Here is a 13,549-nt window from a genome sequence, read left to right as displayed (position 1 = left end):
TCACTTTCAATATAAGATTAGAGAATCACTTCAGCAGGGAAGTAAGACCACATATCCCCAAAATTTGAATGAAATCTGCTTCTGGACTCCTAAAGCATGCAAACATCATTGACTTTCTTCAGCTCAGAAGAAAGGTCAGAACTGCTACTACATGTGGCAGTGGAGAACAATTCCTTTTCATTTATGCCAGTGCAAAAATATATTAGTATGTAAGATAAAAAGATAATACCTGTGGGTGACAGATCTCCAAGCCCTTCAGTTTAGCATCTTCCATCCACACCGAGTTGTGAGGCAATACACGACTTCTGAAGCTCACTGTGCTATAGAATGACATTAGAAGACGACATTTGTGAAAAAAATCCAAAAAGATACTTGCCCCATCCATATACAAAGGACTTGTATTTACCCCTATGCACATACTTTGTATCTAGTGTGTTCAGAAACATGTCATGCACAATTTTCCTTTCTTCTGCTTCTGGAGCCATTTTCAGAAGAGATGCAGTACTGAATGCAACTCGCCTTGACTTATTCACTATCATAAGAGGATAAAAAGCATTAGTTAGAGACATGATACACTAGAGATTTCTGTTTTGCACTAGGTTTTTATAATGACCCCCAGTGGCCTTAAAGTGTCTGTTAACACAAAAAAAAAAAAAAAAAAAAAAAATACAGATCCTGGTCCTTTAAAGCAGTGCTTGTGCTGTGTAATCTGCCCCCCTCTAAACTGTACCTCCCTGAACCTGCCACTTCCTGTATCCCCCTCTCTAAATTGACCACGATAACCAAGGCTGCTCAGCCCTGACCACCGAGGTCAAAGTGCGTCCCTCCGTCATATGTAGCTGTCCTCTCTGCTTTCCTCTCTCCCCCCCACCCCCTCCTTCCTGCCTGTCAGCACCCTCTCTGTCTCCGCTCCCCCCCTCCGCTATTATTGAAAATAAAAAAAACCTAAAAATTGTCACTGCCAGCCTATTAGAGGCTGAATAGCCACCGTATTTATTGGCGTATAACACGCACTTTTTCCCCCTGAAAATAGAGGGAAAATCACGTGTGCGTGTTATACGCCAACAGCGTACCTCGGAGGGGAAGGAGGGGGACGAGTGCTGTCATCTCCTCTCCACTCGGCTCCCACGTTCCCGCCTCCGCCACCAGCATTGGACCATTGTTCTGTCTATCACAGGAGCTGGTCCAATGGCGGAGGCGGGACTGTGTATGTGACTGCCGACTGAGAGCCAAGGAAACAGATGACGGCTCGGTGATTTCCTATGAGAGATGGTGAGCTGCACTGATAGGGGAGATGGGCACAGAACAGGCTGCAGATGGGCACAGAACAGGCTGCAATGAAGCTGCAGATGGGCACTAATCAGGCTGCATTGATTCTTACTGACCATTATTTTGCTTCAAATTTTTTTTTTTTTTTTTTTAAATAAACCAAAGTTTTTTTTTTCCTTGAAACTTCCCTCTTAAATTGGGGTGCATGTTATATGCCGGCGCATGTTATACACAGATAAATATGCTATTTAGAGCTGTCTTCAGGCCAGTCACGTGACTCACAGCTGCTTTACAGCTTCGAGACAGGGCTTCTGCAGGAGGAGCCGAATTGCCACATGATTTCCCCGGCTGACGTCAGAGGGAGATTACGGTCCCTCCTGCAGTAGCCATGTATCGGAGCTGAAAAACGGCTGGGAGTCACGTGACTGGCCTGAAGACGGCTCTAAATAGCTATTTAGAATGCTCATTTTTGGAAAGGATTTACACAGTGTGGTATGCCAGCCTCTAATAGAGCAGCTGGCAGTTTTAAAAAAAAAAAAAGCTTAACAAACACCTTAAACTTGAATATATGTTTGGCCATCATCATCTTAGTCTAGAAGTTAAAGTGAAATGCAAGTCTAACACCAACTACAGTATTCTTAAAAACATTCCCTCCGCCTCCTCCTACCTGCACTGTGTAAAGAAAGATCTGTATATTTGCCTTTTTTTTTATCCAAACTGGTCATGTGATTCAGTAGGTCCAGCTGTCCTATGTCATGGAGCGCTCCACAACAGGTGGGTATTCTGGGATCTGTGACTCAACCCATAGGCCCCCATAGCTATAGCTGTTGTCAGCACTCATCTCCCCTGTAACAGCTGCTCACTAACACAGGGGAGCTGGAGCTGTAAAGGTGTAGACTAAAATAGGGCAAGTATACAGATTTTTTTTGTACAGAGTAGACAGGATAGGTGGGGTGGGCCATCACTCCTAAGAACTAGTGGATTCTTGTCTCACAAATCTATACTACGCTTCAGTAAAATAACTCATAACTGCGTTGTTAAAAGATATATCTAGACAGGATTGCCTCAAAAATGTTTTCTAGTTTTCATTTTATTACTATGCAACAAGAATGGCAATTGGAAGATGACTAGAAGGTTACTTTGGGCAACTGCCTAGTATAAAAACAGTGAGGGTCACACCACCTCCCACTCTTCTTCTTTATGTCATATAAAGCCATTAGAATAATGCACAAATGTAATTAATTTGTTCACAAACATGGTTTTAACCATCAGGTTAGATCAGCTTTTCTCAACCGAGATTCTATAGAAATATAAGGTTCCTCCAGAGATTGCTAGGCATTTCCTGAGCAATGTCTGCCTCTTAGATAAGTAACTGACAACAATGATCTTTTTTAGCAATCCCCAACAAGCACAAATGTAAGGAGAATTCTTTCCAATGACCACCACACTATGGTGCTGTAAGCTAGATCGATAGTAGATATAGCATATTTAATTAGGGGTTCCCTGGGACAGGAAAGTTATTCCAGAGGTACCTGCATGTTAAAGTTGTGAAAGGGTGAGTTAGATGAACACTTACATTCCCCTTGCTTGAAAAGATTTTCCTCTTCTTCTCCATTAGGAACTAAAGGATTAACAAATGCTGGCCTAAGGACATTAACAAGTCATGAGAAGTTACATTTTTATAACAAGAACCCCTAAAAGGTCCAGCGCTATTACACTCACTCTGGACCCATATTACAAAAGAACACAGCACGCAGTCATATGCCAGCAATTCAATAAACGTCCCAAGCTAAGCGCAGATCAACAGAGTCAAAGTTAAACCAGAAGAGAGATAACAATAACACATCTCCAAGGCGGCTGATGGTGGTCCATTCCCCAGGTAACCCAACCTTTAACAACATTATCATCACTACACTATATCTGAAACGTTGGACCATTCATCTCATAGTAATTATCTAGTGGACTCTCCCCATACCTGGAATAGTTTACCCATTTATTCTCAAAACTCTATGTGCTGTGTTATTGTTATCTCTACTTATTATAACAATAGGCTATCCCAATACACATTCTTAGATACAAGTAAGCTGTAGAAAATGGTACCATTTATATTCAGCACCTATTTACCTCCTGTTTTCTGGATCCCGGGCCACCATAACAAATGTTGCATCCAACACAGGACTGTAAACACCGTCATGAAGCTGTAACCATCAAAAACACAAAGATGATCTATGTTATGGAGTTATTTGCCAAGTAATCTGCTTTATGGCTAATTAAACTGATTGTAAAGTCAAAAGATTTTTTTTATCTCATCTTAATGCATTCTATGCATTAAGATAAAAAAAACCTTCTGTGTACAGAAGCCCCCCTAATACTTACGTGAGCCCCATCACCATCCAGCAAAGCTGCAGGAGAGACTCGGCTGCCCAGGATTCTCCCTCACTGGCTGAGACAACAGCGGAGCGCCATTGGCTCCCACTGCTGTCAAACAAAGTCTTTGAGCCAATAAACAGAGCGAGGGGGCCTAGCCACGGCTCTGTGTCTGAATGGACACAGGGAGCTGCTGCGCGGCTCGGGTGCCCCCATAGCCAGATGCTTGCTGTGGGTGCACCCGATAGGAGGGAGGGGCCAGGAGTGCTGAAGAGGGACCCGAAAAGAGGAGGATCTGGGATGCTCTATGCAAAACCACCGCACGGAGCAAGTAAGTTTGTTATTTTTAAAGAAGGAAATAAAAAAAAAAAAAAAGACTTAAGTATCACTTTAATGCTAAACTATTATCCACGTCTGTTAAAAGGGGCACTGACAAACAGAAGTGCCCACTGTCTACGTCCTTAGCTCATGTGACAACTGCTGTCACCACTAGCTCAATTTACTTTAGTGATGCACAAGCAGCCTGCAGTGACCATTTACATTTTCCTGGGTAGACACATATTTAGTCAGTGCTGCAAGTTCAAAGCCACATGTATGATTCCCAATTACCATGCATCTCTATAAGGGCTTGTTCACACTTCACTAAATTTCTAACCTTTAACAAAACGCTACTGTAGCATTAATGCGCTTTAGTTTAGGCATTAGAATGGCATTAATGCACTTTAGTATGGGCGTTAAACTGGCGTTTTACACGCGCTAATGACGGGTTAAAAATGCTCTCCAAATTCCCTATGCACAGTTTTGACATGTTTGATGCGTGTTAAGGCGCGTTAAAACTGCTACAGAAATGCCAATTTTTTTTAAATTTTTTTTTTAAGGGGAAGTGACATTACAGGAAATATTTGAGCTGTGGCTTGTCATGGTGAATGTTTCCTGTGCATATTCCATTAAGGCCTGTACAAACGATCAGAAAGTCGTAAAAAAATACCGCTTTCGAAGCAATCATATGATAATCTGATCATTAGCACACAGCTTTTGTTCAACATTATCCGAAGGAACAAACAAAAAATTTTTTCTCGTACGATAACAGATCGTACAGTTTTCGTCCAAAAATGCAATACAAATACAATACAATACTTCCACATTTGTATTCGGTCGTCCTGAGAACTTTCATGCTTTAGTAACCTCTTCCAGCCCCACACTTACTCCATCTAGGACGTGGGCGGGCAGAGCTCTTACGGGCAACGGCTTCTATCGCGTCTCCTCCACCTCTGCATCACGGCGGCTTCTGACGTAGGTCTCCTCCTAGGTTTCCAATAGGATCGCATGTCCTTTCAGCCAATCGGGTGACGGGTCTCAGGACCCACTTCCTGATTGGCCCGGGAGGAGGATCAGTGTGACAATAAGGAATATTCATTTGCTATTATCACACAACTGGGTGAGCTCGGAGCGCAGTGCTCTCCGCCCTGAGCCCACCCTTTTTCAAAGCCTATTAGAGCCTCTGCTCTGGCTCTAATCACGTGCTTCAAAAAAAAAAAAAAAAAACACACACAAGCAAAACAAAACACCCACATTGGAATCCATGCGTCCGGCGCCCTGCATGAACGCATGGATTGGGGGGGGCGGCGCTCGTGCATCTCTGATGGACAGGCCGCCACTGCTGTTTACTATCCATAGTATCATTTGCATAGGGAGGAGCATTAAAAACACCCCCTCAAATGCCTGTTTTCAATGCCAGTGTGAACTTAGCCTAAGAATAGCAGCCCAGCTGGTATCAGGACTGTGGAAATAGACCTGGGATGTGGGTGCCGCCTTCCAAAAAAAAATATATAACTAAAAATTATGCAATTAAAAGCCATTTTGAGGGATAAATGTTTAAAAGGTAAGGCCCCCAAAATGCAATACGCTGTCCAGTTTTGACTTCCCCATTGATTAATTATTTCAGGTTACTGGCATAATCATGCACCCAGTTTGGAGACCAGTATATTTTGCCAACTTAAAGTGAACCTGTCCTGAAAGAAAAATGTGGGCTGCTACTGCTGATCTGCTTTTGAAAAATCTACTTGCCTATCTATTATGCTGATCCACTTGCTTCAATTTTCTAAGTCACTGATTCACAACAAGCATAAACCCTGGTACACACAGGTAGTTCTGAGGCACTCATTGTACTAATTATGCAATTTTAATACATCGATCTCCCCGCTGAGCTATTGGGTTCTGAGAGTGGAACTGCCCCCTGCCAGAACACACTAGTCAGGGCTCGCAGCCATTGCCTGCAAGCTCTGATCGGATGCCGATCAGCTGCTGGCCTTCCAGCATTCCCGTTCGACAGAGCCGGGACGTTAGGCCAGCTTCTGTCGAACAGGCTGCTGTACAAATTGGCAGAATGTCAGTCCGTTTCTGTTGAACGGGCTGATACCAGCCAATATTCGGCCCATGTGTCACAGCTTTTAATATCAGATTACTGACTTCCCTTGCTACATTCTTTTCATATAAAAGGTCAGAAATGGTAGCCCGTGTTTTTTTCTTATCGTAAATTCCCTGTAATATCTTCTTGGATGTAACTATATAATAAGTCACTTGGCTAGACAAGTGGAATATTATGCAGGCTTTTTTCTGAGTAATGTTATTTCTTTCAGATACAAAATCTTCTAGTAAAAACACATTTAAATAAATAAAGAGCAACCAATGTCAATTTTATTTATGATGGAGAAAAAACACAGTAAAGTCAGATACAGGCATTACATAATACATACCTGTAACATATGCATTTTGACTTCCATTGAAGTTTTCCCAACCCATGACACATGGCCTGTCAGCTTAATGTCACAGTCAGGAGAAATTATCTGCTTACGTAGATCTGAAATATATAATAAACACAGTGTAATATAGTAAAGCATTAATTATAAATCTATATATAAAAAAATTAAGAATTCAAAATAAAAGCGTTCAGTGCCATGAAAAAAAAAGACTGAATTTGGTCATGCAAGTTGTTGGCAAATCTAAAGAAGATTATAAAAGTTGACTTTTGTGACCAGCATAAAGTGTTTTTTTATGGCAAAATCTTTTTGTTTTAGATAGAATGTGGAAAGATTGGAACCTTTTTAGCATTGGTTGAAAGGAAATCTAACATTTTTGAGTTGCCAGCAGAACAGGTGAGGGGAAATCTTTCAATGGTGAAGACAACTTGGTCACACACTTCAAGTTTTGGCTGGTTCCGCGTTGAACTTCAATTAGTGGGTGTTGCTTTCTTCCCACTCCTTACCTGGCCCAATTGAAAAATTTAAGGCTGGACATAGATGCCTTGATTTTTTTTCTTTAATCAACCAGAGGGCTGATCAAAAAAAAACCCAAAAAACGAATGGGTTACCCCATCCACACATGCAAGGAATCCTCCCTGCTGTGTCATTGTATTCTGACAGATACAACCAGATACATCTGATGTTTGGGATCTTTTGACAGCCAGCAGGGCCAGCTGTCAAAATACAAACTAGCTGCAGTGGGAGATTCGTACATCTGTGCTGTATAGCATGGATTGGTGAAACAGTCAGCCCACAGACTGAACATAAAAATAAATCTATATGTGCATGGCCACTCTTGCTTTAGAAATATCTCCTCTTCCTTTCTGCTGTGTCTGCGGGACAAGAACTGAAAGGCAATCTCTCTGACTGGACATCAGTAAAGCTGGCCAATCATTCCTTACTCTATCCAAAACGAACAGAAAACATTTCAGCTTTTTATACACTTTAAAGTGTATGCCAAGGCAAAAAACAAAACAAACACATATCTACCAAAAAACTATTGCACGTTGGCTAGCATGAGTTTTTGCCATGTCAGCTGGGTCATTGGTATGAACTGTTCCTCTAAATTGTACCATAATGTTTTTGTCTGTTTTAATACCTAATAAAACATTTACACGAAAAAAAAAAAAAAAAAATTGTACCATAATAGATAGATAGGGTTGCACCTATACTATACTGATACCAGTATCGGTGCCCATACTAAGCATTTGCACGTGTTCTCGTACACATGCAAATGTTCCAATACCTGAAATTGAAACCTTTGCGGTATGAATGAATGAGCTCAAATCACACTGCAGAAAAAAAAAAAAAAAATTGCATGCGATTTGAACAAGAATCAGGTGCATTCATTTTGTATGGGCTCAAATTAGATTGCAAAAGGTATCGGCATCGGCGAGTACTTGACTAAAAATATCGGTACTCATACTCGCAGGATAAAAAAAAAAAAAAAAAAAAAGGATAATCGGAGCAACCCCAACAGATGATGCACACCACCATCCATACAAAGAATATCAGTGGATATGAATTACTTGACTTCAAAGATTTACTGTGAATGAACTATCATAGAGTTACAGTAAAAAACAGAACTGGTACCAAATCTGGAATTTTTCATCCCAGGTATGTTTTAACACTCACCAATCTTGTCCACTAAGGCAGTGACTATTGAAAGAGGAGATGTGTTACGCGATTCAGACTTGGTGTGGGTGTAGCAGATGAGAACTGGTACAGAAAAGCAAAAATCAGTATATACTGCAATAACTTCCAAATATTGTTAGGACTTCCAACAGTGTTAAGCTGGCCATACACTAGTACAATTTCATTTGTAGTTTTAGGAATGTTTTACTAATGGTCAGTGGGGTCATATCATGGTTTATTTTCTACCACATTGATGAGAAAATTCAAAAGAGCAGGAAGGAATCATTTTCTCAAACAAACTGATTTCTAGCAGTGTATGTGGTATTTGTTTGGGAAAATACACTCATTCAAAATTGAATGTTAAACGTAAATGAACCTTTGAAGTACTTTCAACTTGGTTTTGAAAAACTATAGAAATATTCCATGACAATCAGTTTGCTGCGGAAGGCAGAATGTATGAAAAACAGATTAAAGTTAAAGAAAAAAAAACAAAAAGAAAAAAAAAAAAAAAAAAAAAAAAAAAAAAAAAACACAACAACATATGGGAACTCTCTCCAATAGGTTTGTGACATAATAGGATTTTTTAAAACAGCTTACCTGTAAAATCCTTTTCTTTCGATGGACATCACGGGACACAGAGCCTCAGTAATTACTGATGGGTTATATAGGTATCACTAGATGATTGGACACTGGTCACAGCCTAATCAGGAAGTTCAACCCCCTATATAATCCCTCCCCTTGCAGGGATACCTCAGTTTTGTAGCCAAGCAATATAGTGTATTAGAAGAGGGGCGGGACCTCTGTGTCCCGTGATGTCCATCGAAAGAAAAGGATTTTACAGGTAAGCTGTTTTAAAAAATCCTATTTTCTTTCTCGAACATCACGGGACACAGAGCCTCAGTAATTACTGATGGGATGTCCCAGAGCAATGCTAGTTGAGGGGAGGGGAACCACAACCAAGTAGGGTGCAATCAGACCTGAGGACCCTGTACCGCTGCCTGCAGCACACTACACCCAAAGGCGATATCCTCATGCCTTCTCACATCCACCTGATAAAATCTGGTGAATGTATGAACTGAAGACCAGGTTGCGGTCTTGCAGATTTGAGCCATAGAGGCCCAGTGATGCACTGCCCAAGAAGCACCAATAGCCCTTGTGGAATGTGCCCTGATCTGAAACGGAGTAATCTTCTGTTTCAAACCGTAAGCTTGAATGATCAATTGTCAAATCCATTTAGAAATGGTAGCTTTTGATGCTGCTTGTCCTCTACTGGGACCTTCTGGCAGCACAAACAAAACATCTGTTTTTGCGAATCTGAGCAATTGCTTCCAGATAGGCCTTAACTGCTCTTACTACATCCAACGAATGTAGTGACCTTTCTTCCGTAGAACAGGGATCTGGAAAAAAAAGGAAGGTAGAACAATGTCTTGGTTTAGATGAAAATCTGAAACCACCTTCGGTAAAAAACTAGGATGAGGGCGCAGTACCACTCTATCCTTGTGAACAATCAAATAAGGCTCTTTACAGGAAAGAGCTGCTAATTCTGATACTCTTCTAGCAGAAGAGATGGCTACCAGAAAAATTAACTTCCTTGTCAGCAAGACAAAAGGAATCTGACATATTGGTTCAAAAAGCTGTTTATGTAACACAGACAGAACAAAGTTCAAATCCCAGGGGTTTAGGGGCGCCTTAACCGGAGGATTAAGCTGCATCACCCCCTGCATAAAGTTTTGGACCAAAGAATGCGAAGCAAGTGGCCGTTGAAATAATACTGATAAGGCCGAGACCTGGCCCTTGATGGTACTCAAGGCCAGCTTCATCTCTAATCCCAAGTGTAGAAAATCAAGAATTCTACCAATCACATATTTTCTGGGATGCCAACCCCTGGATTCACACCAGGATATATAAGCTTTCCAGATTCTCTGATAAATCATTCTGGAAGCTGGCTTCCTTGCATTGATCAAGGTAGATACCACAGGACCTGAAAGTCCACGACTCTTCAGAACGTGGGTCTCAATAGCCAAACCGTCAAATTTAGCGTTTGTAGGGCAGGATGGAACACTGGACCTTGAGATAACAGGTCTGGGCGTACCGGTAGGGTCCACGGGGAACCCACCGTCATCCTTACTATTTCTGCATACCAAGTCCTTCTGGGCCAAGCGGGGGCCACCAGAAGTACCGACTTCCTTTCCAGCCTGATCCTGCAAAGGAGTCGTGGCAGTAGCAGAATAGGCGGGAATGCATACATCAGTGAGAACCGATGCCACAGAATCACCAACGCATCCGTCCCGTATGCAAGAGGATCCCTCGTCCTTGCCACAAATCTGTCTGTCTATCTTTTTGTTGAATCGGGATGCAAAGAGATCTACATCTGGGACCCCCCCATCTTTGGCATATGGCCCAAAAGACGTCGGGATGCAGAGACCATTCCCCTGGGAGTAACTGCTGGCGTCTTAGATAGTCCGCCTGCCAGTTCTCTATCCCTGGAATGAAAAACTGCCGATATGCATGGCACCTGCATCTCTGCCCAGGCTAAGATCTGGTTCACCTCCTTTGGAGCAGCTCGGCTCCGGGTGCCTCCCTGATGATTGACATAAGCCACTGCTGTGGCATTGTCGGACTGGATCCTGACCGGCCAACCCTGTAGCCTGATAGTCCAGGCTTTTAGGGCTAGATATACCGCACGGATCTCCAGAATGTTGATGGTTAGGGTCCTTTCGGTCTTGGACCATAGCCCCTGGATCGCAGACTGTTCCAGAACTGCTTCCCAACCTGACAGACTGGCATCTGTTGTTACCACCGTTCAGGTAACCGGTAGAAAGGATTTCCCCTTCTGCAGGTTTTCGGGTATGAGCCACCAATTGAGGCTCTGACGCACCGCATGCGACAGGTGCATCGGAAAGTCTAATGCCTGAACCTTCTTGTTCCAGGCCAACAGAATACTGTGTTGCAGTAGTCTTGAATGGAACTGAGCATAGGAAACTGCTTCGAATGAAGACCCCATCTTTCCTAGCAGCCTCATACAAAGGCGGACAGAAGGCCCCTTCTTGGTCCTGACTGTCAGAATCAGCTCCCTTAAAGCAGATATCTTTGCCTGAGGAAGAAACACTTTCTCCTGGCTTGTAGCTATGATCAGACCTAAATACTCCAGTCTTCTTACTGGTTTTAGGAAAGATTTTCCTGGGTTGAGGATCCAACCTAGATGTTCCAGATACTTGACCGTGGTCCTCAAGTTCCCGTTCAAGGAAGCTACCGACCGGTCTATCAAGAGCAGGTCGTCTAGGTATGCTATGACAGTCATACCCTGAGCCCTTAATCTGGCCAGAGGAGGAGCCACAATCTTTGTGAACACTCGAGGTGCAGTGGCTATCCCAAAGGGCAGAGCCACAAACTGGAAATGGCGCCCTCCTACTTCAAAGCACAGAAACTTCTGATGAGCAGGAAAAATGGGCACATGTAGATATGCATCTCTTATGTCAATCGATGCCAATAATTCCCCTCCCTGCAGGATGGAGACTACTGTCTGAATTGATTCCATGCGGAAGGACTGAATCCTTAAGAATCGATTCAGAGGTCTTAAATCCAGAATGGGTTCCGACATCCCCATTTGGTTTTTGCACCGTAGAAAGGTTGGGATAGAAACCCAATCCTTGATCCTTTGTGGGAACCACCCTGATGACCTCTTGCGACAAGTCGCCCTAACGCTAGAAGGAGCGACTGGTTCTTCTCTGGGTCTCTGGGAACACTTGATCTGAGGAAACGAGGAGAGGGAGATTCTTGGAACTCCAGCTTGTACCCTAAGGTTACCGTGGAGATTACCCATCTGTCCTGGAAGTCCTCCTGCCAGAGCTTTGAGAACTGTAGCAGTCTTCCCCTCACTCGAGCGAGCGGGGTTTCCCTTTTATGAAGAGGCCTTAGTGTCTTGTCTAGAAGACTTCTTCCCCCAGGACTTCTTTTGTCCCTGGGGTTGACTCTTGTTTCTAGCCCCAGATGGAGGTGGCCGTCGTGACTGCCTGGAGGCTGAAGCCCCTGGCGCTGGGGAATGAGTGTGTTTGAAAGAGGGACGTTTACTCTTCTTCTTAACAAGTAAGAGAGTACTTTTCCCACAGGAGATTCTCTTGATATAGTTATCCAAGTCTTCTCCAAACAACCTTGCACCACGAAAAGGAAACCCAGCCAGCAGCTTTTTACATGGTGCTTCGGCTGACCAATTTTTCAACCATAAGATTCTACGCATATGCACAAACCCAAGCGAAAGACGAGAGGTTTGCATGATAGAATCTCTGATGGCGTCAACAACATAACATAAGGCCGCTGGAAGGTTAGCAAACCCCTGGGCCTGTTGTTCAGGTAATACTTTGATGACCTGCTTAACATGGTCTCTTAAGTATTGACAGACTCCAATCGCTGCTACTGCAGGTTGGGCCACTGATCCTGCTAAGGAAAAAAACATCCTTTAATAAGGATTCCATCTTTTTATCCACAGGATCCCTGAGCATCTGAGCGTTGTCTATAGGACAAGTCAGACTACTATTTACAGAGGAAATGGCCGCATCAATTGCCGGCATTCCCCACATCTTAATAAATTTTGCTTCCATAGGATAAAGTGTTGAAAACTTTTTCGGCGGAAGAAATCGCTTATCTGGGTGCTCCCACTCAGAATAAAGGAGCTTTTCAAGTAATTTATGAACAGGAAAAGCATGTGCTGCTTGGAAAGGTTTCAGTGACCCCAAAGCAGAAGAGGTTTTTTTTTTTCCAGGTACGGGCAATTTAAATGTGGAGCGGACCAATCCTTTAAGGATCCGCACTAAGACTTTCTCCTCTTGGGAAGTCGCAGAGGGTCCCTCTCCACCTGATTCCTCCGAAGAGGAATTATCTGTCCCATCCTGATCCTCTGAAAGGGATTCATCTCCTTTATCCCAGAGCTCCTCTGCTTGAGGGTCTTGGGAAACAGAGGAAGGCCTAGTACGTTTTCTTCCACAGAGTGAAGATGTAATCACGGCCATTAATCTTTCCTCTAAACCATTAATGGTTGAGGAAAAAACCTCCTGTGTAATGTATACAGGGGCTGAGGTGCGGGAAGCAGGTATAGCCCCTGACCCCAACGGCTCTCCCTGTCCAGCCGTCCCTGGCCCTTCGGGGGGGGAGGATGTAGCAGACAGGGGGCCCTCAGAACCTGAACGAGAATCCCTAGTGTCTCTGGTTCTTGGGGTGTTTAAACCTCTTCTACCCATAGTGCAAAGCAACAAGGTGGAGGTATCAAAAAATTAACACTGACTGCGGAGCGATGTAGTCTGGCTACCCAATGCCCAGTCTGGTGTTCCCTCAGTAAATGCTGCATAGGAGAATGCCTGTGTCCCACCTTACATGCGACCGTCAGCTCTGTGTCCCTCCAGAAAGGCTTAGTGCACCTGTAATTAGTGCCTTTAATAGCCTGCAGCTGGTCCTGTGGGCGTCTGAGCACACTGTGCTGACGC

At 43.3% G+C, this 13,549-nt stretch overlaps 1 protein-coding gene across 4 annotated transcripts in view; it reads right to left on the bottom strand.

Annotated features, from left to right (window-relative positions):
- The window catches only part of ACOT9 (acyl-CoA thioesterase 9), a 42,126-nt gene that overhangs the window by 6,557 nt on the left and 22,020 nt on the right, over positions 1 to 13,549 (bottom strand). For all 4 annotated transcript variants that reach the window (XM_073616516.1, XM_073616517.1, XM_073616518.1 and 1 more), the window contains 6 exons: positions 8,073 to 8,156; positions 6,393 to 6,496; positions 3,394 to 3,467; positions 2,846 to 2,913; positions 421 to 532; positions 230 to 320 (listed from right to left, as the gene is read on the bottom strand). In XM_073616516.1, coding sequence (XP_073472617.1) covers positions 230 to 320; positions 421 to 532; positions 2,846 to 2,913; positions 3,394 to 3,467; positions 6,393 to 6,496; positions 8,073 to 8,156 — 533 coding nt within the window. The remainder of the gene's footprint in view (positions 1 to 229; positions 321 to 420; positions 533 to 2,845; positions 2,914 to 3,393; positions 3,468 to 6,392; positions 6,497 to 8,072; positions 8,157 to 13,549) is intronic.

This window comes from Aquarana catesbeiana, linkage group LG02 (genome assembly GCF_042186555.1).
Source record: "Aquarana catesbeiana isolate 2022-GZ linkage group LG02, ASM4218655v1, whole genome shotgun sequence".
NCBI lineage: Eukaryota > Metazoa > Chordata > Amphibia > Anura > Ranidae > Aquarana > Aquarana catesbeiana.
Note: the sequence above shows the minus strand (reverse complement) of the source record. Positions and strands in the feature narration are given on the sequence as shown.